Source organism: Manacus candei, unplaced genomic scaffold (genome assembly GCF_025592945.1).
Source record: "Manacus candei isolate 608988 ecotype Guabito, Panama unplaced genomic scaffold, ASM2559294v1 h1tg000047l, whole genome shotgun sequence".
Classification (NCBI taxonomy): domain Eukaryota; kingdom Metazoa; phylum Chordata; class Aves; order Passeriformes; family Pipridae; genus Manacus; species Manacus candei.
Window position 1 is genome coordinate 12,515,753 of NW_026138095.1, and position 25,391 is coordinate 12,541,143.

General features: G+C 45.4%; 1 protein-coding gene across 2 annotated transcripts in view; it reads left to right on the top strand.

The window, feature by feature from the left end:
- Positions 1-25,391, top strand: part of GAS7 (growth arrest specific 7) — a 106,932-nt gene that overhangs the window by 31,100 nt on the left and 50,441 nt on the right. For both annotated transcript variants that reach the window (XM_051798049.1, XM_051798050.1), the window contains exon 2: positions 5,565-5,685. In XM_051798049.1, the coding sequence (XP_051654009.1) occupies positions 5,565-5,685 (121 nt within the window). The remainder of the gene's footprint in view (positions 1-5,564; positions 5,686-25,391) is intronic.

A 25,391-nucleotide genomic window follows, 5' to 3' on the forward strand; every position in this document is an offset into this window, starting at 1 on the left:
GGGAGAGGCACCCCACTGCCTCCCTACTGGCCATTCTGCCCTCTTCTGAGCCAGCCCAACCAGGCAGCAGGTGTCAGGGCTCCTACAGGCAGGCCCTGGCTGCTGCTCTTCTTTGCATGGAACATCTGGGATGTCTGATTCAGTTGTCCTTCTCTTCAGATATGCTTCTAGACCATCTGTTTTTAGCAGCCCAGAGATGAAACGCTGTTCCCTGGTCAGGGTTGTGATGCTGTGGGGTGGCTCTCCTGCCCACATGGGTTGTCCCCCTCTTCCTGACATCCTAATCCAGTACCCATGGATGCAAGGGAAGGGGCACAGATAGTGGTCAGATTCATGTGCCCTGCCCTAAGCAGCCCATCCTTCTGCCTCTTGTCAGTGCTGCTGACCTGGACTAGGTGAGTTAATCCCACAGATCTGTTCTTATTCCACATGCTTACCTTTGCCACCTCTCTGTTGCATGGTTTCGTGCTGAAGAGCTCCAGTGCCTTTCTGCTTTGAGATGTCTTTTGCATTTACTGCTCATTTCTGTTTCTTCTCCGCTGTGCATTTATCAGAAGAATCCTATGCCTGTGTTTCTGAAGACAGCAAATTAAAACCATTGTTTGTCATATAGAATGCGACCTGTTGGGTGGCTGGCTCTTGTCTACCCCTGCATTTACCCCTGATACATGGAATTCTGATTCTAGGAAATCTTGTAGGAGGGAAGTGCTTGTGTTGTTGGATTTGAATGTTTTGAGAGACACTTTGATCCCTTTTCCAGGCATCAAACACAGATGCAGGAGGATTTCACTGGGGTTGCATGTCCTCTGCTCTCACGTTGTTCAAGTTTCCTGTTTTCTCAACAGTGTATTGCAGACATCCTTTTTGTGTCCAGATCTGCCTGTCCACCACCACGGTGAGAGCAGCTGGTGACACTCCCAGAAGTGACAGTGAGAGGAGTGCTCTGAGCATTTCTCAGCTCAAAGGCACTGTGGGAGTTGGAAGGTTTGGAAAGCAGAAGAGATTGCAAGCTCACCCAGCCTGAGCTGGGGCAGGGGTTTCAGGGTCCTGACTTTTTCTCTTATTGGAATAGAGAAGAACTTACAGAAAGAGTCACTTAATCTCGATGGAGGAACTAGAAGTGCACAGCTCCCTGGTAAACTCTTCCACTTGATACTTACCCTCATGATCAGCAGATTCTTTTCAGTCCAACCCTGTCTAGTTTCAACTTCCAGTGCCTGTCTGCTGGTCTCTCTTTGCTGGTTCACAATGCTCTCTGCTGATAGGGAACCTCTTCTCCATACAGATGTCCTCTGTTGGGATTTACTGTTCTCATAAACTATCCTGGCAATAATTCTCCTAAAATAGGAGCAATAAATAGAAGTAATAGCCCAGTCTTGCTGATCTGTCTAAGGAAGAGATGTCTCTATGCACAGGTCCCTCTAAGCACTTTCTTGTTATATATGGCTGGGCACAGGGTGTACCCTGGTAGGAGCTGGGTTTGGTAGAGCTCTGAAGCCTGTCTGGTGGTGCTGTGCCAGCTGTGGAGCTGTGCTGGATGTGGAGCTGTGCCAGATGTGGAACTGGGCTCTTGAACACCATCTCCCAGTTACCTCCCCTCCCTGTGCAGTCTCATGGCCCCTGTCCTTGGTGTGTCCCTGCAACAGGATTGCCTGTTATCACATGCCAGCTTAGCCAAAACTTCTCCCATATGGGTGTACAAACATGGTTCCAGTTTACTGTGCTGATATAAGAAGAAGGAACTGCAGATAGTCTGGCTGGGATGATTGTATCTACCGAGAAAAACAGAGCAAGAAAGTCTCTCCTTTTCCTCAGATCTCCTCTTTTGGCAGAGAAGGGACAGTGTGCTGCCTCTATGGCCTCTGTGGCACTCTCACGCCTGAAAGGATGCATGCGTGTGCCATAACTATGAGGTACTTAGTCTGTGATGCATTATAGAGCCCAGTCCTACATGCATCTATCCCAAATCCCATCATCCCACATTATCTATCCCCTGGGCTCCTACACAATGAGCGTAGAGCTTATAGTGATATGACAAGGGGGAATGGCTTTAAACTTAGATTTAAATTGGATATTAGGAAGAAATTCTTTACTGTGGGGGTGGTGAGGCACTGGTACAGGTTGCCCAGAGAAGTTGTGGACAAAGCCAGATTGGACATGGCTTGAAGCAACCTGGGATAGTGGAAGGTGTCCTTGCCCATGGCAGAGAGTTGGAACGGGATGATCTTTAAGATCCCTTCCAACCCAAACCATTCTATGATTCTATGATTGTCTACAGGCAGGGTGGTGGGAAGACCTGCATGAAGCCAAGTTTTGTTTCTTCTTCAGTTTCTCCCCTATGCCATTTTCAGTTCCTCTTTCCCCCCCAGAGCTGCTATAGGAATCGGAGTTCAACTGTTGTTGAGAGAGTATTGCACTGGGACAAGTTAGGGGCTCTAACACAGAAGTGGTCCCAGCATTCAGTGGATCTTCCTCTGCAGTCTCCATGGGATGATAAAGTCCAATCTAATAGTGAGCTGGTATTTAGGATCACATTCCTTTCTAAATCAAAGAGAAGAGATTCACACATCCATACTCCATGCTGTCTTGACTTCAGCTAAGTTAGTTTTCTTCCTAGTAGCTGGGTTTTGGATTTAGTGTGAGAATAATGTTGATAACACACTGATGTTTTAGTTGGTGCTCAGTAGTGATGACTCCTAAGTCAAGGACTTTCCAGTGTCCCATACTGTGCCAGCAAGGAGCTGCACAAGGAGTCAGGAGGGAGCATGGCTGGGACAGCTGACCCAAAATGGCCAAAGGGATATTCCACACCATAGATATTCCACACTGGGCACATCATACCCAGTGTATAAAATGAGGGGGTTAGCTGGGAGGGGCTGAATGCTGCTGGCAGACAGGGTGGGCACGGGTCAGCAAATGGTGAGCAATTGTACCGTGCATCACATGTCTTTCTTAGGTTTTGATTCCTCTCTCTTTTTCTTATCTGTCTGTTCTTTGTTATTATCATCATCATTGTTATTATTATTATTATGTTTTTCATTATCGTCTTTTATTTTAATGATTAAATTGTTCTTATCCCAACCTATGAATTTTACCTTTTTTTCTGATTCTCCTCCCTATCCCAGGGATGAGAGGCAGTGAGTGGGTGGCTGCGTGGTGCTGAGTTGCTGGCTGGAGTTAAACCACAACACACGCACATACAAGCAAACTATTTCCCCATTGCTTTCAAGAGCTTCAGCATTTGGCAGTGCTGATATTTCCCTTATATATTCAGTTCTCTTGACCATCATTGATAGAGATCGCTGTGCTCATGGCACTTCTTGACTGGTGAATCAGAAGCAAAGGTAAAAGTATTAGTAACTAAAAAATATAGTATTATCAATTGCAAAACATAATGCTTTGTGTGCTTTTTCAAGTGATACACATTTTGGCAGGGACTACAGCTAAAACATTGCTCTTTACACTATTTCCATCCAACATTTGTAGCCATGGCACCTGTCTGTGAAAGACCTCTGCTTTTCCTCCAGTCGGTCAGGGAGACATGAAGCAACACTGAAAATGTGACTCAAAGGATGTAGGGGCAATTTAGAGCTTCCCTTAAGCATACTGGTAGTGTCTGTCCTTGCAGGACACTGGTGCTGACTGTGCAAAATGGAGGAATACCATGGGCCCCTAAAGTGAGCTGAGCCTAGCTGTGACCTCCTGGGCACATGGGATTGCTCTAGGATCACATTAAGAAGTAAGGGTAGTGGGAATGGAGGGACTTCAGTTCCAGAAGGGAAAATATGTGTTAAGTACAGAAATGGTGAGTGTGCAGCAAAAATGTGTGAAATCTAGATCTTCTGAAACAGAACCCAGGGTTGGATTATCCCAAATTCTTCTTTAGGAGGCTTTCATGCAGAACAGAGATATTCTGGAATAACTTTGTTATTTTCAAGGCCAGAGATCCATGCAGGGAATATAAGGGACCCAACCTGCTGCCATATCCTTCAAGAGCTGGTATACTGCTACTGCAGAGTTTACTTTTCCTCAGTGTGCTTTAGCAGACAATAACAGAGGACCATTAGCCCTGTGATGGAGAGAGTTCAGGAGTTCAGGATTTGTTCCAGCACTCTGCTATCCAATGGAACATGCTAGGAGAGAGACTAGTTTTATGGCTCAAAAAGTAGCTTGGGGCTACCCTGTTCCCTCTGATATTACTTTCTCTGCATATCTTAGCAGCCTGGAGAAGAGAAGCTTTGGGGTGACCTCATTGTGGCCTTCCAGGAAGGGAACCTGCAAGAAAGATGGAGAGAGACTGTGAATGTAATGCAGTTGCTTCAGACCTGCCTCCCACCATGTCGGAAGGCATTTCCTGGATAGAGACTAGCTTCTGTGGGATAAATATTCAATTTAACATATTTTTCCTTCTTATTTTGCATTTCTTCCTTTGAAGACAATGGAAACAAACAGAGAGACAAAAGAGAGTGCCTCACATGCCTGGTGTGCCATAGGGAATATAGAAAGGTGAACTGGAGCTCCCTGGGTGTGAACCAGGAGCAGGCTGTTGTCTCCATAGCTGCAGCCCTGTGGGGTTGCAATTGGCAATCTTTGGCCATCCACTTTATCTCCTGGGTGAAGAGACCGGGTTCACGCTTCCTTTGTAATGAAGCCCTCTTTGCCAGTCTCATATCAAGCAGCTGCTTTAAATCCCAAGCTACCAAGGAACCAGTAGAATTACTTGGAAAAGGGAATAATCCAAGTGATGCGATGTAGTGCAGACGATTACCTGCACTTCAGCTTCACCTCTTTCTTTTCCCGCACCCTGAAGCTAAACTGAAACTTGAAGCTGAGTTGATGAAGAGATGTACAGCTGAGATGTGGCACCTGAACCCTTGTAGCAGTGTGTGTGTGCCTGGAGAACAGGTGGCAGCCTGGTGCTCATCTCCTGCTGTTCCTAATTATATGGATCACTCTTAGTAATCTGGATCCTAATGGTCTTGTATCTGGATGATATGGATCCAAATTACATTAGATCATTGTTAATTACATGCATTATTAGTATACAGTCAGCATCCTGATAAATTTACTTCAGCACTCCTGTAGGCTGAATGGCTCTGCAGTCTTGGAACTGTCTGAAGGTGATGGTGCCCCTGTAAAATAAATTGGGAATGCACTTCCATGACCAGTGCTTTTGACCCACCGGTATATCCACATGAAGGTAAATGAGGACCAGGTGCCTGCCTCTCTCTCTCAGACACTTGATCATTTTATGCTTTGCATTTTACTGCTTAATGAGAGCCATTTTCTTGGACAAGTCCAGGTGCTCTTGGGACATCAAATACAGAGGGGTTCATTTTTGTCCCAAAGGGTGGTCTGTGTAGTCAGTGCTTCAAGGGACTGTTGCTTCATGTTCTGGGTGAAGCTAAGACAGATGAGGGGAGAAATGGACTGAAAGTCTTTGAATGTATTGGAATCTCTAGAATGCCAAACCACATGGTGGTCCCTTTCCAGATGTGTGTCTGGTTAGACTTTACATTATCTTCATATTGACTTAATGGTTGGGTTTTTTCATTTCTCATCAGAAACCCGGAAAGGCAACTCCTCAGCCAGGAGAAGATACCTTGAATGGCCACCTTCCCCCCGGCTGGCAGAGCTACATGTCTCCCCAGGGCCGCAGGTACTATGTGAACACCTTCACAAATGGTAAGTGAGGGTGGGGGTTCAGTAAATGTTTCAGCCTAGCAGGACAAATCTGCTGCAGGAAATCGTCTTTCAAGTTGATTTTGATGACAAAGTAGGCCCAGAGCCAAAGGAATTAATATGACCCTGGCACCATGTGGAAGAAAATAATTATAAGATCTAGTTTTATGATCATCTGTCATCTTAATTTTGACCATCAGAAGACATCTGAAGCATTTACAAAAGACAGAGAATGTAAAGTAGAAATACCCCCATCATTAATGTTTTAGAATTTGAAACACTGTTGAGGATATAATTTTTTCCACATTCCCTATTTTCTTTCCCTTTAGCTGGAGATATTTCTGTGTCTATAGATACATACATGTGAAGTAGCTTGATAGAACTAAAGCACTAGCACTAAAGCACCACTGAGCAAAACAGAAATAGTGAACTGGTCAGACTCAGCTTGCCCATGAAGACAAGGGAAGAAAAACAAATGTAATGGGACAGCACAGACAGAGTCTTCAGTTCTGTACTTGTGTGTTTTATTCACTGTCATGTTGGTAGAGAAGCAGACTTAACTCACGATCTTATCAACTGCTCAAGACCTGTCAAACTTGTACCACCTCTGGCTTACCTAAGACTCTGTGTCTACCTGCTTTTCTCATTATGAGCTCAAAGCAGCATTGCAAAACAGGGACTTGTGACCAGCAAAAACCAGGTTTCTTTAGCAAAAAGAATGCCAGAATGACAAGGAAGAAGAGGACAGTTGTTAACAACGGAGTTACAGCCATCAGAAATGACATTCGCATTACTCTTCCTGGCTTACAAGGAGAGCCATGGGCTGTCCCAGTGCACCTCATGGTCTGTTCTGGGACTGTGTTTTATTTCAGAAGCCCTTGGCCTGGAACTTGGCCAAGTCATTATTTACCAGATTTCAATGCATGAACATCTTGTAGGACCCTCCCTCCAGAAAGCACATTTCAATTTAACCCTACCTTTGTTTTCAAGCACAGTCTGCTCTGGCTGATGGGCAGCATCCTCTGCACAGCTGAGGAGATCAGCAGGAGTTAGATACCCCATCCCCACTGCAATCCAGAGGTGGGTGAGGAGAGGAGGTGATTAAACTCAGTCCTAAGACATCATGGGAATGGACCCTTACTCACTGGGTTGAGGCCAGATAAAAGCAGTGAGAGGCAGAGACTTTTTTATGTGATAAGAGCTCTTGCCACAGGGACCCTACCCCAGAAAGGTGGGTGGCCTGGACTAAGTTTCTCCATAACGTCAGGTAGCTTTGTACTTTCCTCATAAAAGTTACAAGAAATGTAACAAGGGCCAATAGCCACATTGTGCTTGGGAGCTCCAGGCCAGGAATCAGGAGAGCAATTTTCTCTAGGAAGGGATGATAACCCTGGCACAGGCTGACTAGGGAGGTGGTGGAATCTCCATCTTTGGGAAATCTCAGAAGCTGCCTGGACAGAGCTGTGGCTGATCTGTTGTTAGCAGTGAACCTGCTCAGAATGAATAGATGGGCTGAAGACTTCCAGAGATCACTTCCAACCAGTCTTTCCCTTTGGTTGTGGTCTCAGCCCAAACCTTTGGTTGTGGTCTCAGCTACTACAATGGAATTGTTGTGCAGCAGGAAATATGGTTCTCAGAATAACAGCATGTAAGAGAGGGTAGAAGTGGGATTTCTGTATTCTGATCTTTGCTTTAGGGAGCACCTATTCAAATCCTGTTTAGATGAGAATCTTCTCACTAGAGTAATCCTCAGCCCAACTGGCTTTGGAGTTATCGCGTGCTCTTGTTTCCTATTCTGGGCATAGGGAATTTCTGAGCATTTCTGAGCCTCCCATACTTCCGCGAGGGCTGTAGCATTTCACGAGACAATAGGAATCTCCTGCAGCATGTACAGGGGCACTCTGACCCCTCGACTACTTCCAGCTTAGTTAGCGTTCCTGGCAAGCTCAGTTGCTCTCAGCCTGTTCAGTTAGAATATGCTGCTGCCTCAAAGTCTTCTAGTTGTGTAGAGACTGGTTTGTGCTAGTTTATCGGCTTGGTGATATCACTTGAGAGTATTTTTGCTCTAGTTGGGCTGTATGGCATGATCAGACGGATCTCAAATGCCTGTGCTTCCTCAAAGTGGATTATATGCCAAAAAAGTATCACCTGTGGTGTCATCTAGGCTTCAGACAAAGCAGAATGCAACCTTCAGACCTCTCTGCTGAAGTGTGTGATGAAGCCTTATCCAGTCCTGCCATGGGCAGCTGTCTGGACACTGTTTTGATTTAATCTGACTAATTGGCTTTGACTTTTGATCCTGCAAAACTTGTAGTTCAGGACTATCTGTAGGCTCATGTTGGTCAAATCTCATGTTGATGCACTTTCTTCCTTGACTGTGCTGCAGAGTTGGACCTACTGAGACATGCAGTCACCTTAAAGTCAAGTTTGGCATGTGAGGCTAACAGTGGGATTGCACTTTGACACTCAAGATGTATTCTAAGTCAAAGACAATACACTATAAACCTGCAGTCCCCATTTTTCCTGTGGTAGAGCTGCATTGGCATGGGTAATGTTTATTGCCAGTCTCAAAGACTGGACAGCTCTCTGACTGCACCTGCTGACTTGTCTGAACTGCTTATTTGTCCTGTCACTGCTGCAGCTGCTGCTGGGAGTACCAAGATAAACAGTGGCAATGTTTGGCACAAGGATATGGTGCCAGCAGACATCTCTGTCCCAGGGTTTCATGGGCCTCCATCCTGCTTTGCCTCCATAGCACCATTGTTTCAGCAGCAGGAGCCAGGTCTCTTCTCCTTCAAGGTGCAGATGTACTCCTAGGATGCTTTCTCTTTACCATAGCTATCACCAGATGATGAAAGTATGCTGAAGCATTTTAGAGAGGTATCACTGTCTAGTGACACTCAGAGGTCAGGTGAAGCCAGTTGGCTAGCCTTCAGTGTGATCCATGCAGTTAAAGGTCTGCTGCTCATCATTACCCACCAACAGCAGTTGATGCAAAACTCTCAGTTTGTAAGGTCACAACCACTTCTCAGATCTCCCAGGAACCAGGCAACTCTTTTACTGAGAGGGTTGATCGAAAAGTGTTTCTAGACCTTCTCCTCCTATCTGAGGAAGACTTATTTGCATCTCCAAGGGAGTGAAGGCATCCTTATTTTAATGAAGACAAATGACCAGACTGTCTCTTAGATAAGGAATGAATACTGTGAGATTCAGAGTGAAAGATTAAATCTGTCTGAAGCCCCTTAAAAGGGTTTGAGAAGTATCCTTCTCCAGCCAAGAATATGTGTTCTCATGCAAGGGCTCCCCTTAGCAGATGCAACAAGGCACAAGGTGTGCTTGGAGAAGGAAGCTCTGTGTAACACCCTGCCAGGAGATGATTGCACTTCAGAGCAGTAAGGGAACGAGAAAGAACTTTCTGGTTATTTTCAGTATAAGTTGTTTAATTGTGGTTCTCTTATTTTTTTTTCACTTCTGGCTTCCACAAGCATCTGTATCTGCTTTGCTGAAAACAGATGTTGCGTATAAAGTATTTTATTAGAATTGTACAGTAACATAGCTGCACTGGAAGGTGAGTTCAGGGCAACTTAGATAACAGCAAGGCACTGTTTCATGAAGGTTAGGGTAGATGTTTCAGTGGAGGGACCTCAGACAGTTCACTGTCTGCTCATCCCTACCAGGGCCTTCTGCTGCGTTGAGTAGCAGGAGCAGTGGCTCAGAGGGGTGAACACTTTGACATATCGCAAAACACTGGGACACACTGGGCTGTAAGGGTTTCCAGGGACCCTGTTACACTGCTGTACACTGAAAAATGAGGTTTTCTTCTTCTCCATTTGGAGCCTTCTGTCAAAGAGGACTTTGGTTTTCAGTTCCAAAGTGGAAGGAGGTTCTGACTTCAGAGCAGATTAGGCATGTCCCTGTGTATATCTTGGCTCCCATTGTCAGGATCTAGAAAACTTCCTATTCAGCAAGAAGAGACATGAAACTGTCGTGGAAGGGTCCTGTATCTGTCATCGACCAAAGCTCCTCCCAGGCTCCTCTGAAATGCTCTACGGAGTTTGCATCCATTTCCAGGTGCAGAATCTGAATGTGGATCAGAATCACTGTGCCGAATCAAGGGTGTCTTCTCCAGGTGCTGAAGTACCAAATTGTCCAAAGAGACTGTACAACTTCAGCTTTTGTTACAGTGGCTTGTACTTTAAGTAGCCTTTTTTTTAATAAATATGACTGTTTATTCTTCTAGCTTACAGCAAGTCTCTCTAGCTGCTGTGGAGACTGGTTTTATGCATTTTTCCCTTCTTATTTTAAATAACTTAGAATATCCTTCCTATCAAAGCTTTTCTGTATTGTTTTCTCTGTGCTTCTCCTCCCTACTGAGGCTAAGCCAGGCAGTGGAGCTGAAGTAGAGGTAGGAGGCGCTCTACTTCTACTCTAACATGTGGAAATTTGAGAGGAGAAACTAATAATAATTAGAAGCAGCACAGAGCTGTCCAGTGGACTGAGGGGGAGGGAGGGAGGAAGGCAGGAAGGAAGGAAGGAATTCCTCTCCATGACAGAGCATCCAGCAGTATCCTCAGCTCTCAGCTGGAGCCTCCCCAGAAGTTCCTTCGTGCTCTGCCTTGCGCATGTGCTGTGTGCACCCTGGGGATCCTGTCCAGCTGCTTCCATCCATGGATGCAGCTGCTGAGCCCCCACTAACAGCGTCCTACTGCCCGCTGTTTCTGATTCCACTTTTTCTAGAGTCCAGAGGCATGGCCCCAGTCTGGACCTGCCACTAAATGCAGTTAGTGCAGTAAATGCTGGAGTGTTCCACTCTGGCTTTTCCTTTAGGGCTACTGTTAGACAGCAAACATAGCACTGCATTTTAGGTTGAACAGCACTCTGCAAGGTCTCCTAGAACCCACAGATCCATACTCTTGCTTTCTTTTTATACATATCCCTTAGGCATTGCTATCATGCATCCTCTCTTTGGTTGTCCCTTCCATCATAGGCCTCTCATGCGTGAGGTGGAAGACAGTCACACAGCGGTTTGGTAAGCATATGTGGAAGCTCTAGGCATTGGGTTCACTGTCTGTTCATGTAAATGATGTATTTGGACATCCTCAGAGTGGCATGTCCTTCACATGCAGCACTCCAGCTGTCCTGGGTGCCCAACCAGTTGCCTTGCCAGTCAGTGGGAGGCATATTCCGGTGCAGAGTGAGGGGATTCATCCAGCTCAGGACTGTGGTGGAGCCCTGGGTTGGGTGAGAGCACAGCACAACATCCTTCTACCCCAATCTGGGGCCTTGCCGGCACCCACTGTCTTTCTACGGAGGGGATGCTATCAAGAGCAGCCTTTCTTGGCAGGTTCGTGGTAGTTTTAGCACCTCCATCGTTGAAAAGCAAGGGTGAGAGGAGGTATGGGCCTTCTCATGGGGCAGGACTGTGGCTAAACATTTATCCAGCCTCTGGCCAGGGTCTGTGAGCAGGGCCCTGCATGAAGGAAGGACAGTTCATTGATTAGGAAAAAAGGTCTTAAAAGCAGCAAAGGCAGTTTGAAAGCTGGTTGGAGGGAAAACAAAAAGGGGACCATAGTTAAATTATAGTAAACTCATGCAAAACTGTTTGGCAGATCATTCTCAGAGCATAGTTATCAATGGTCCCTTGTCAAAGGGTAGTTGGTACTGAAGGGAACCCCGCAGTGATCTGCCTGAGAATTCGTTCTAGTCAGTATTTCCAGTAATGAATGGCATGTTGACATTGAGAGCACTTACTCAAACAATAACTTTTAGCTGGAGCTGGGAAGAACATGGTGTGCTGCACAGAACAGGCTCAGAATTCACAATCACACTGGAATAGGATGCTGTTCAGTAAAGATGCACTTAAGATCAGAGATTTCATCGGAAATAATTAAGTGACAAAGACAGGCAATGGAACAGTTTACAGACAAAGATGTCAGGGCTCTGGAGGATCTAAAGCTGAGTGCAAGCCAGCAGTGTTGTTCTAGTACAAACCAGCTAGCATTTTCCATTATATAAATAGGAGTGCTGTCTGTGAGGCATGAAGTAAGCCTCCAACTTTACAAGGAAATTATAAAGCCTCAGCTGGAATATTTTATCTTGTTTGGACTCTACACTTCAGGAAAGATGGTAGTCAGTTGGATAAAGCCCAGAAGAGAGCAGAAAAATTATGGGAAATGTGGAATACATAGCCTGTGGGCAAATGCTGAGAGATTGGGGGTGTCTGCCCTGGGAAAGCAAAGATGTGGATGAGAATGTGAAGGCAGGCTTTAAGTGCATAAAATGCCGTTAGGGAGAAGACTGTATGCAATGCCTGTCATCACTAGAAGATGCAGTAACACACTTCAATTGCAACAACTAACCCTTCCAAGCTCTCTGAGATAGCGGAGTGTGGGAGTAGGGAGTTGCCTGGGAGTCTGTATCACTGGAGGTCTCTAAGAGCAGGTTACGCAAAACCATGAAAATTCATGTTTGCCTTGCTCTGGGGCACACAGCAGGGACAGAAATCCCTGTCGAGCCTGTTTTTTCAGTCCGTAAAGCCTAAACTATATGAAAAATATTTATCAATGTAGCGAATGACAAATGTCTGGGACTCACATGGGAGTTGTTCTTTATTTGGTATCTTTATATTTCCCCAATTTTTACATTCAACACATCTAACTAGGCTCTTGTCACTCATCTGCTGGTTTACTTTTTCTGGTTGTCTAAGTCGAAGAATCTTAATGAGTTCAGAGGAACATTTAGTTTGCTTCTTTTCATGTGCAGCTCTGTTGAATATTCCCACTATGTTTTGGGACAGGTCCTGCTCCTCCCTGGACAGTCCTGCCCTCGAGCTTTCCAAGGAAAGGCAGGATCAGCCAGGAATGCAGCAGCAGACAGACTCCACACCATGCAGTCCCAACGGCTGGGATGGGAGTGTGGCTGGGAGCAGGGAGGGGACACAGTCTTTGAAGAAGGTCAGCAAGCAAAAGCTGTACAAGTTTTGGTGGAGCTCTGAGCGGCTCCCCAGCAGCTCAGTGTGTAGTTCTGCTCCCTCCTCCTATAGACAAGAGGTGTTGGGGGACCTGTCTGTCCAACAACTAACCTTTTGGACCATGCCTGGTGCTGCATCATCTCTACCTCACCATTTCCTTTCTTCGTCACGCAGTGCAGAATTCTTTTTTTTGAATGAAATAGGTTTTGGTTTTTTTCTCTTTGTGCTTGAGCTATTCATAAATCTGAACTCAAGTATGTGCTCCCTTTCCTAGGGAGGGAAATGGGATTTTAGGACCAAGTAACATTTTGATTCTTCTGAGCCTTCAAAATACAACAGAACCCTCCCTTCTTGTGAGGCATTGCTATTATTGTCAGCTGTTTCCAGCAGTTAGTGTCTTTCCACATTATGATTATCTGCCTGTGTTATCCATACATCTTACCTGACCATAATAATATTTCCACCATGTGAGTTGTTGTGTGGTCTAATTTTCATTGTCTTTACATGGAAAACATAAGGAATTGGTTTTTAATAAGAAAGAAAAAGAATTTATGAGACAGTGTTCTTATGTGGGAAAAAGAAGTTAGGAAAATCAGTAATGAAAGAATTGGGGTGACTGTGGAACAAACAGATTTCCATAGGTAAATAAGCCAGATGACAAACAGCACTTTCCTGTCTATCTCCACTTGGTGGTCCCACCAGATAAGCACTCCACATTTATTATCCTTTGAAACAGGTTCAATCCTAAAACCATTGTGAAGGCCTCTGACCTGTATACAATCTGCACAATGAATCCCAAGACAATTTCAATATACTTTAGGTTTTCTCAGTATGACCTTGCTGAGGAAGTTTGAGTCTGCACCAGTTACATTATAGCTGAATGCCTGGCATCTGTCTTGTGCAACATCTAGAGACATCCCAGCTTGTCATGTCAAAACATAAGAAAGAGGAGTGAGATGGCGAGCCACTCTCAAACGTCTGGCAGATCCTTCCCTGTAGCACTTATGGGCCTCATTGTGCATCATTAATTCTGCAAGGAGCGCTGTGCCGTCTAGAAGAAGAGTTGGGATCCCTCTACCGGGATTTGGAGGGTTAAGTGCCTGTTTGCACTCTCTTTTGAGAACTGGCACTACATCAAGCAAGGATAATGAGCTGTCAGGCTTCTGCCACCAAAGTCCAGAGCACTGACTGGCCTCTTGGATACTCACTGCCCTTAGATAGGTTCCACCGTCTCTGTTGCTGTCTGAGCAGGGTGGAGTTTGATTCACCTGACAAGGTACCAACTGCAGGGTAGACAACTCCATTTGAACAGGATCTTCCAGTCTTACCATTTATCCATGAAAAGAAACAGTTAGCTTTACCTCTCAATTGTTTTCCTGATGTAGGTGTCTACTATAGCTAACATGAACTTTGCCCTATAAGTGCCAATCTCTCTTCATTGACTTTAGGGAGAGCCTCAGTGACAATACCTATTCCCCAGACAGGTAAAGCTGGCTCTGGCATGAACCTCAACAAAGACCTGAGCTCACAGCCAAGAACTGAAGGAGAACTTAAGAAATTTCCTCAGTTTCCCTGTATGGGATTATCGCCCCTTACTGCTCCAGAGAAGTAAGCTGTGATGGTGTCAGCAGGCACAGAGAGGGCTGAACAAACAGCCTCTTTGTGTCAGGTCATATGGTGAACACACCTCCCTTCACATCCAAAATATCCACCCTGGTTTTCTTTCCCATCAGTGTGTAGGATGAATGGGACACCTGTAAAATACCACACCTCATTTCTACAGTTCCAGCTGTATGTTCATGCATCCACACATCTGCACATGTACTCCTACTTCAGAAGAGGGGCATCTCTTTGGGGGAGGTTCAGTGTCTGGAAAGCTGCAGTGTTCCTGGGGGGCTACCTGAATAGCAGGAGCTGGAAGGCCAGGCCAACAGCTCTGCAAATCACAGAGTCATAGAATCGCAGGATGGTTTCAGCTGTAAGGGACCATAAAGAACATCTCATTCCAATCCCCTGTCATGGGCAGGGATAACTTCCAGTAGACCAGATTGCTCCAAGCCCTGTCCAACCTGGCCTTGAACCGTTCCAGGGATGGGGCAGCCACAGCTTCTTTGGGCAACCTGTGCCAGGGCCTCACCACCCTCACAGGCAAAAGTTTCTGTTTTACACTGTAAAGACCAAGGCAAAAGTATTTATCCAGAAGCAGGAAGTCTTGACAGGTTGTCATGGTTTGAGATAGCCCCAAGAAATATGACCTGCTGGCATCCTAATGATTGAGGAAAGAAATATGTGTTTAGATACCTGCATTGCATAAGTCCTAATAATAACCCAGGAGCCCCCATGGAGCCTGGAGGGAGGCAATGGAAAGGAGAGGCAGGTTCTGCCAGTACAGCCTCGGGGATGTCCCAGGGAGGAGACCACCTTCCCCATAGCACATTTGGCCTCATTCAAGGTAGCCAAAGCATATGGCTTAGAGCTGGCCAGAGCTGCAGCTCATTGTTACAAAGCTGTCAGCCCTACAGAAAGCTTCTCTACGTGATAGAAACTACTAGGTCTGAGCTATGCCAAAATGCAAAAATGCATTTTGTGTGCAGTTTGTTTGAGCAGAGAGCAGAGAGAGGGGGGTGATACTTTTCTGCTCCTATTGCAATGAATGGGAGACCAGTAGTTACTCTGAGGAGGGAACAATACTACTCTGCCTTAGCTATTTTACCCATCAAGTTTTAGATGTTAAAATCTCCTCCTAGCCAGTGTTTGGCTCTCTCCAAGCCCATGCTTCCGTTCTTTCTCCAGTCACAGCATCACCCACAGGCACACAGCACCTTGCACTACCATAAGCCCTCTAGGACATGTGCTCAGTCCATGTTTTCCCACATCCACTGCATAGCCAAGGGAAGAGGAATTGGTTGTTTGAAGTGTGTAAGCAGCTTGACCCCCTTGTCCCCATCTCCTGAAGCTCCCGCTGTCCTGCAGAGGAATCTGGGGCTGTAGCCGTGGTGCTGGTGACTCTGGGTGAGAGGAGCATGGTGTGCAGCCCACCCTTCCCTGGCTGACTCCCTCCCGTGGCCAAGAGGGGTTTTTAGGGGTGGCTGCTCCTGCTTCCCAAGGTTGGGGGAGCATGTTGGCAGCTGGACGTGATGGCAGCTGATGGACTGAGGGAAAAGGGGGTTTGTACATCCTGACAGGGGGGGGTTAGGGGTCCTGTTTGCAGGCCAGGGGAAGAAAAGCACAGACAGATTGGAGAGAATGTAAGTCACCCTTATGCCCAGCTCCCATGCTTCCTTTGAGCCAGGCTGGCTGCCCATTTAATTCCCCTATTTGCCTCAGGAAAAATATGAACACAGGCTATTTGTTGTTCCTCCCTCACCAGAACTTTGCTGCCCTTTGTGTTGACTTTACCCCAGCAGACAGTGGTGGGCTTCATCTCTTGAGGCCAGCTGCCCACCACCCTCTCCTTGGGCTTTCAGGTCAGGCCTGATGTTGACCTGTTTGAACAATTGTGAAATAAGGCCTCCAGAAGCTGCCAGTTTTCTTGTGACCTTCATATTTCAGGTGAGCTGTCTTGAGTCCTTGATAAATGTCCCAGTGCTTTCTGCACACTCCTCCATCTCCACCTGTGACTCTGGTGAGGTGATGTTGTGTGTGATCTTCCTAAAGAAAAGCCAACTGGTGTTTATGTGAAGTGCTGCGGGCCCCTCAGGGCCTGTGTCCTTGTCACCATCCAGCTGAGATTGCCTGTGTCTGGCTGTGCAAAGGGGTGTCCCTGTCCGTCCCCTTCCAAGACAGGTACCATTGCAGCAAGTCAGTGAGAAGCTTTGTTGTTCTGCTGGAATTTCAAGAAATAAATGTCCTCAGGCTGCTCTGTGTTGCAAAATCACTATGTGGGAAGTTTTCAAAACCTTTCATGTAGTGAGCTGATGGGAAGATTGTGAACAGGAAGAAATCCTATCTGGGAGAGAGGGAAGATAGAGAGAGTGTGGACATCTGCATTCAACCCTGAGCACATCTGGACAATCTGTGGGTCTTTTGGAGGTAGGTGCTGGTAAGGTGAAATCATTTCTGCCCTGGAAATCTCTTACCTGCCAGTTCCTGTGAAATAACTATGTTTACTTGCCTGCTGCTGTTTTGGGGGTTTGGCAGTGGGCTTCTAACCCAAAGCAAGAAAAATAGCACTGTTCTCCCCTGCCTGCATTTCCTTACAGGGCTTCATATTTGGTTCAGGTAGTGTCAGAACTGCTGGCAACTCCCTGCAGAGCCTCTCCCCTTTCCCAGGGTTACACTGACATCATCTGAAACATATTTCAGAAGTAACTCCCTAGTATGACATTTTCTCATTGACAATAGTTGTAGTTCTTTGTAGTGACTGAAACTGAGAGGATACATGAATGCATGGGCACAAGTGATGGGGAAGGACGTAAAGACCTCGGGTAGAACAAGTAGAGGGGCAGAGAAGGTGGGAAGCAGGCAAGGTGGAAAGGTGAAGATGCTCTCCAGTCTCTGAAAGGTGTAAAGAATTGTGTGCTTCACATAGCCTCTTAAAACCATCTTCTGAGCATGGACAATACTTACCCATCTTTAAGACAGCTGGGGTGAGCAATCTCCTCTGCTTTGACACCCCATTAATCCTCTTTTCAGATATGAGACTGTTGTAACGCTGAAGGGAGCGGACAGAGCAGATGATACCGCACATAACCTGGATCGTAAAAGAACAAGAAAAAGCTTCAAGCCTGCTTGGCAGGGGTGCCCTTTGTATGTTTTCTGAAAGGGGAACCCTAGGATCACACTGCCCTGCTGAGTTCAAAGCACCACGTGCCCAGAATGCACAGCTACTATGTGGTTAACAAGTTGCTCAGTGTCTGTGGGAGGGGTTTACAATTGTGTGTGGGTGGTAGATTCATCAGGAAAATATTTGATTATGCTGAAGAAATTCTGTGATGGGCTGCAGCTGTAATACCTCTTGCATTAGTCAAACAATAGCACTCCAACTACCTTGTCTGTCACATTAAAGATGATTTATGTACTTATGACACTAGTGTGTGTGTGGCTTGCTGCCACCTTGCTTTCACAGCTGAGGTTAACCTAAGATGATGTGTTCTTATTTCCAGCCTTTTCTTGTCTGTGGTGTTAGGTCCTTCCCATTTACTAAACAGTTTTCTGTCTCCTGTAAAGCAGGAATTCTGCTTTCACGTTGCCTTGATTCTAATTAAGGTCCATATATTCTTATAATGACAAATATCACTAGTAAAATGCCACCTGCAACAGTAAGTTCTGGCGCAGTCCTGAAATGTGTAGCTAAAAGTGGTCATTTCCTTGAAAAGAATCTTAAGTCCAGCACTTCAGAGTTTTAGGAAAATTTTCGTGATATGCCTGAAAATATGTATTACATAGTATCCTCCTGGTATCACCAGTCAGCTTTTCTGTTTCTGTACTCCTGGGTGCCCTTTCCATCATATCCTAATTTACCCTTCACCTTTCTTCACTGAAGTTCCTAACATCCTATGGCTGGTGAGCATCGTCATAGAATCACAGAATGGTGTAGGTTTGAAGGGACCTTAAAGGGATCTCGTTCCAAATCCCCTGCCATGGCCAGAGATGCCACCCACTACACCAACTTGCTTAGGACCACATCCAGCCTGGCCTTAAACACTTCCAGGGACGTTCTTTCCATTCAGCATGGTGCTGTCTTTGTCTTGCAAGTAAATTTCTCAAACCAGTATCTGCTAAAACATGCAGGTCTGAGTGGTTAAGCCCTAACATGTCGAAGGCCCTCTGGAATCCACAGCTGGAAACTCCACCAATCTTCATCCTTCTTCTTCCTCGTCCATGGCTGCTGTCATGAGCAGTGCCTGGCACCGCTTGGGCAGGTAACAGTGGTTGTAGTCAGCTCGTATGTGACACTGTTGCCATTAGGACACTCACTGGGTCAGAGAATATGCACGGAGACTCAGAGGGACTTCTGCATGTTTTGAGGTTCTCCATTAGAGGCCTAGGGCCCTCCTGATTCAGGACAGCAGCTCCTTCGTCCTTGTGCTCCCACATTTTGGTCCAGTGAGCCTTGCAGTAGTGAATCCCATATGGGTCACCTATAGCTGTATCATCTCAAAAGGCCCAAACAACCAGCTCATGCATGAGCCTCTGAACTGCAACACGGTCATCTGCACAGTGGCCTCACAGACATGGGCCTCCCAGGACCCTGGCCTTTACCTCCATCCTTATACCTAATGAAAAGAGACAAGAAAAGTGGGCAGAAGTGACCAATGCAAATCTCTCTGCACCTGCATCAAACATGAGAGTCAAGCTCACAAGTGCTGAAAGCAAAGTACCGGGTACTGCATGAACTAGTTCAGCTGGAGTTGCGGTGTCAGAACTGAAATGCAGTTCCATCCCACAGGCAGTTCAGTAAAAAAGAGACTGAGGCTGCCATACAGCTTTTAACCTCAGTCCTGAAAGACACACCATGGAGACAGGCACCATCCAAGAGTTCTTGAATTCTTCTGTCTGTGTGTTGAACATAGAGGTGCTTGTTGCACAGGAAAAGCTGCTGGCAAGAGCCCTCACTTGATCTTTCAAAATGATTACTGGGACCTGTGCCATGCCCTTCTTTTTGCAAACACCATGTGACAAAAGCAAAGCTTTCATTGCAGGCTTAGCAGAGATAATAATGCTATTTCCAGCACTTTGTGAGACACACTTTGTTCTTCTAGGTTTTAGGCCACTTTACCAGGACAGGTTATTATATCACCTTTTAGCTAGGGCATCCTGTAGCAGAGGGAAACCATTACTAGAAGTTTTATCTGTATGAGAAAAAACATGTAATAAAAATGCTTGACATCTCTTTTGTGTCTCCATAGATGACTTACTCTGAGCTGCAATTCATAAGTTTAGTTGGAGTAGGGGTTTACTGTAGCTGGTGAGGCATGAAAAAAACCCATCATCACACAGACCAAATCCTTCCAAGTTTCTTAACTAACTCAGAGAGATAGAAAATATTAGACAGTAGGCTGTGGTTGTATTCCTTCTATCCACTGATCTCCCACATTGGGTCCAGCAAGTAATCGAAAAGAGTCAAGAATTGTCTGCAAGTGGTGAAATTCCTCACTGCTTTTCAGCACTACGGCACTGGTTTTCTTCACAGAGAGAGTCACTGTAAGGCATCTGCCTTTGCTGAGCCCCGGGCTGACACCTGCACCCCAGCTCTGAGGTGTGCTGGGCAGGAGCTCCAGGAACTTGCCAGTCTAGCCAAATTATTGGGTCATCTCTCTCAATGAAATAGCTTTCAGTTCACTTTGAGGTCACTTTCTAACCAAGCAAAGATAAAATTTCTTGTTTATTCTCTGAAAATAAAGAGCTCAAGATTTGGTTGGTAAAGGTTGGAATTAATTACAAAATGACCAACTGTAATTAATAGCCTTAGTGCCATCCTTAGCTAGAACTGTTCCAGGCTGTGCTTGGGCTGTCAGGATGGATGTACTTCCTCTGGAGAACTGACCACTCTCTGACCATTCACCCAATTGCCTTCCCCATTCACAACAGCACCAGTGAAAATGCAAATATCACTGAGTGATCACAGAGCAGAAAATTCTCCTACTTAGTCTGTCATCTTCCTCCAATCCTCCAGTGAATTGCAGTATTACGAAAATTGCTTTCATATTCTTGATTGAGGTCTAGCTTACAGTGGTGCAGTAGGGAGGTTTCCTTTGCACCTGGTGCTTCTCAATTTAATCCTTTTTATGTGATTACAATGCTTAAGTATTATGTGTCTTAGGAAAGAATAGTTGAGCTTGCAACATCATAATGTTCCAGTGCTCTCAGCTGTGGCATTGCATAGAAGCTGTGAGACAAAAATGTGCTCCCACATTTTGGTTCAGTGAGCCCTGCAGTACTGAATCCCATATGGTATATTATAGGGTCTGCAGGAGGTCAGGTCTGGTCTGAGTCAGTTCTGTGAACTGATGCAGAGGTGAGGCCTCCTCATTCCAAGAAACAAAATCTCCTTGTGCTACTCATCGTCTGGAACAAGAGGAAAACATTTTCATTGTACTCTCCTCTGCTTCAAAAGTTTTGTATGGTTCACACCAGTCTCAGGGCACTGCAAGCGATGTTCCCTCCTTACATGTCCAAACCCCCATGCTCCACTGGCCATTCCTTTGGGCTCTTTTCTCCCACACACAATATCAAGAGATGAAGTGTCATGAAACCCCAGTTTATCACAAATGTCAGGAAGATCTTAGCCAGAAAGGGGATATGAGGTGCAGGACCCCTGACAGGTCTCTGCTCCTGGCTGGTGAGGTGAGGTTGGGAGTGTCATGGCTCTAGGCAAATGGGAGGTTTTGGGCTGGGAGTGTGGTACTGTGCTGTTAAAGGAAACCTTTCCAAAGCAGGGCTATTTGCCCTCCCCTCTGACTCACAAGGCCAACCAATCAGGCAGGCCCCAGACCTTGCTGAGAGCCTATGGAGATGCAGTGGAGAAGCAGAGGAGGGCTATGGAAGGTTTGCAAATTGCACATGCAGGTGTTTCCTCTCTGCCATTGGCAAGAGCAAAGTGAACCCAAAAGAGATGATGTAAGGCTGTGGAGACTTGTTCTACCCTTCTGCAAACGTGACTTCTAGTTCTTCTTGTTTTCAGGAACAGTTTGGGAGAAGTTTGCAGGGTTTCTTCTTGTGGCATGGATGAGGGACATGTTCTGTTGCTGTTATTCATCCTTGTCTGTGCATGTTCATCCTTGGCCTGTGCAGCCTGCATAGCTTCGGGTTATTCAGGGCAGAAACTGGGTTTGGAGCTGCTCAGCATCACAAATTTATTGCTCTTAAAGCCAAAACAAGCTCCAAACCTATTTACAAAGCCATGAGTTAGCACCAGTAGTTGGGAGACACGTGGCAGCTGCTACAGATCCTTAAGACCAGGAAAGGTCTGCACAGTAAGGAGACTCGGAGGTCCTCTGGCTTGATCTGCCCCATTCTTGTAGTTTAGACAATGAAACTGTGGAGCATTTAGCTCCTAAAATAGAACTACACATGACACTATGGAAGAGGTACTAAATCCATTCCTGAAAGCAATATAAGCACACTTGTGAGGGATTGTGCTGGAACAGAAAGCCTTGATGTTTGGCTGATGTTGTATGTTCAGACTGGAAAGCAGCTGCTTTGACCTCAGTCCTACTGGATTCATGGAAAGAGGACAAAAAATTTCTTCTTCATTACGGCAGATTAGTTGGATGGGGGAGACCTCCAGGCCTTAGGCTGCCAGCCCCATTACCTGCGAGGGGAATGCCCTTCCCCCCGGCCCCGCACGTGGCCGGCGACCCCGCAAGGAGCCCACACAAACCACCAGGGAGGGAAGGACGAAAGAGGAAGTTTATTGTGGGGAAGGGGTTTATAAGGCTTTTGGGAGGGTCAAAAGGGGGCCAATCCCAAGTTCAAGGGCACACAGAAAAAACCAATCAGGTAAGGGGTCAACAGCCAATAGGAAGGGGTTAACAAGGACCAATGAGAAACACCTCAGGACACCTTCCCAGGATACTCCTGTATGAGAGACAAGTCCCTCACAGGGGGTGTCGGGAAGAAGAAGCAGTGATCTTGCAGAAAATACTAGAAACCATTTTGAAACATGTTTAAACCACATTAAAAACTTCTGTTTCTATAACATTTGAGCTGTTTTCTTTTTCTTCACTAGTCCATCTCTGAGAGGACTTCTTCCATCCTGCATATGGCAAATCCATTGCCACACTTCATATGCTACACTTTGATCCCAAAAATCGTCTGCCTCAAGACCTCCTCACGAACTGTGTTTCTTGACTAACATGACATCCCAAAATGTGTGGCTCTCTGAAGGCCTGACACATCATGTCATTTTTCATTGTGCCAAAGAGATGCAAAGTGAACTTTCTTCCCCCAAACACCAGAGGTTTTCACTTTCCTTTGGTAGGAAATGTTTAACCACATCTGTGAAAACCCTCTCTGGTTCCATTGGCAAGTGTAGCTTGGATCATGTAACCATTTTAACTCTTACTACGTCATTTCAGTTTGCACAAGTGGTTTTCTTCTGCCTTACTGTTCAGTACCTAATTCCACATGGTTTGGTTTGGAAGGCACCTTGTACCAGCCTCTGCAGGGGATAGCTGCAGGTGTCCCATGGGCAGGGACACCTTGCACTTAGACCAGATGGCTCCAAGCCCTGGCCTTGAATATCTCCCAGGGCTGTAGGACTTCTTTTTGTTGACAAACCTCCTTCCCAGTCCAGAGGGTGACAAAGAAGCTACTAGTCATTCCTTCCCCTCACCAACTAAATTAACTAATTAACATGTGGCTGATTAGAGAGGGCAGAACTTGTTGGTGTTGGTCTGCCAGTGCTAAATTGCGCTCTTAGAGTACAAGGCTTTAGCTTGACTCCAGCATGCTCTCTGGAAAATTGGGAGGGATATAAAATTCTAGGCCAATATTGAATCTATTCCTAATAGCTGTGATCATTGTTTTACCACAGGGTTACAAGTAGCCTTCAGATTTTCCAAGCACCAGGATCAAAGGCTCCAAGATGAGTCTCTGCCTTGGTTGTGTCAGACAGTGCATTATCTCTCAACAAGCCTTTCCTGTGTTGCTGTGGAAGAAAGTCATCCCCCCACTCACTTGTAATCCCCACTCTCACTTCTAGTCGTGACTAAGCTGCAGAGAAATTTGTAATGTTGCAGTTCTACCTTGGTAAATTTAGCTGCTTCCAGTAGATGGCATTCCAGCAGTGCAGTCCTGATCTAGATTATCCCTGCTTGGGCTGCTGAAATAATCCTGTTACCCTGTGCGCAGAAGTGGACTTTTTTTTCTCCTAGCACCCAAAATAAATAGAGTTAAAACGCTCTCGCTCTTTTCATTTCCTACCCAATAAAAGATGTTATTTCTATTTTATGCATTTTATAGCACTTTCTTGTTTTATTTTTGATGTGCTTAACTCCACGATCACTTTATTTTGGAAAATTTGTCAAGACGCTGAATTCACAAATCTGCTAACCACTGGGCACTGCTCTTTGATGTGTGAAATTTCTGCCCTCAAGTTATGTATCTGGGCTTTCTGTGTGGCAGAGGGGGAGAGTGAGGCACTGCACAGCAGCTCCACAGCAGGCAACACAGAGACCAGTTACAAGAAGCAGCTGGTAATTTTAACTGATTAATTACATTTCAAATATATTTGGTAGGTTTTTAGGTACATTCATCTGTATGGTCACAAAAATACTGTAGGCAGATACGCTTGCATAAAAGCCCCAAGCCAAATATGAAAGTAACTTTCTTTACTGCTAATGTCAAAGTTAGTGCTGACAAAAACACATTACTTTACTGACTGCACTGGGGCACAGCATCAGTGGGCATCACAGCCCTTCCCCACAGATCTCCAGAAACCAGTCTTTGAAACAGTTGTCTTCAAGTCAACTCATTTATTGTTATTACTCATTAATCAGCAATTTACATTAGAAAAATTTTATGAGAAACATGGGTAGCATACTGCATTGTTTATCTTTGCATTACAATAAAAGTAAACTGGAATTTGTCATTATTTAACCATGCACTTGTGGATTTTAAGGCAAGACAAGCTGACTCATAAAAGACAATTCTTAGCATTTGATTTTGCTTCTGTTTAGTTAAAACACATTCCAATTCTTCCTCATTGACCTAGCATGGAATTTATTTACTTACTACCCAATTCACAAAAACAGACTAAAATTTAAATGTTCCTTCATGATTCATTAAAGCTTCTAGTTCACCAGGTTATGCACTTGTAGGGGAAAAAAAAGCTCAAAGTATTTTTCTTTGCAAGCTGTGGCTCTGTGTGTGTGCCGTGACCTGGGGAGGGGGTGAGGGGAGGGCTGGGCATGTATCCCAGGGGCATCATGGATGGGGGGGGAAGGTACCTGCTTCCATTTGGAATCTGTATCCTGACTCCTTTCCTGAAATAAGGAACCTAATGCAACCCTTGAGGACATCTCTATGTATGTATATACATTCATACATGTAGATATATAGATATATATAAGCATATATATACATATATGTATATACATATGTGCATGAATGCATATGTAAAAATAGGCCTTTTATGGTTCTTGAAGCATGTTAGCATCCTTTTTGGAGCCCAAATAAGCACTGACCCAGGACAGGAAGCCTTATATGCCTTGAGGGAGGGTCTGACTGCCAGTCCTAAACTGTTACCACCAAAAGCTCTCTCAGCCTCCCCTGCTCCATCACCACTTGACCATGGCCATCCAAAATACTGACAGAGATGCAAGATTTCAGACGCTGGCAGGGTTATATGGTCGTTGGTTCAGATTTGGGGAATCAAATGTTTCACATGAAGTGGTCAAAGTAGTCCTTGGACTTGATTACAATGACTTGCTTATTTTCTTATTTGATACCATCTGGCAGTCAGTATTGTTTAGTTGATTTGGAACTGATATGTTAATTCAAAAGGAATGGAGGCTTGGGCTTTCTAGCTGGACTTCTACAGAAGTTGCTGCTCTCACTCCACCGTCTGCTGTTCAGAACTTTTACAAAGATTTGCAATTAAATCTTCTGTCTTTAGCATATGGTCAAAAATAACCTTCCATTCAGTGAGCAAACGAGCAGAACGATTAAACTACAGAGGCAACTGAGGGAGGGAAGCAGTAGCAGTCTTTGGAGTGTCACTGGTGTGACAGACGTTTGCATATCCCAGCTGCTAAATGACCTGTGTGGTAAAAAGGAAATTTGCCAGGGAAAT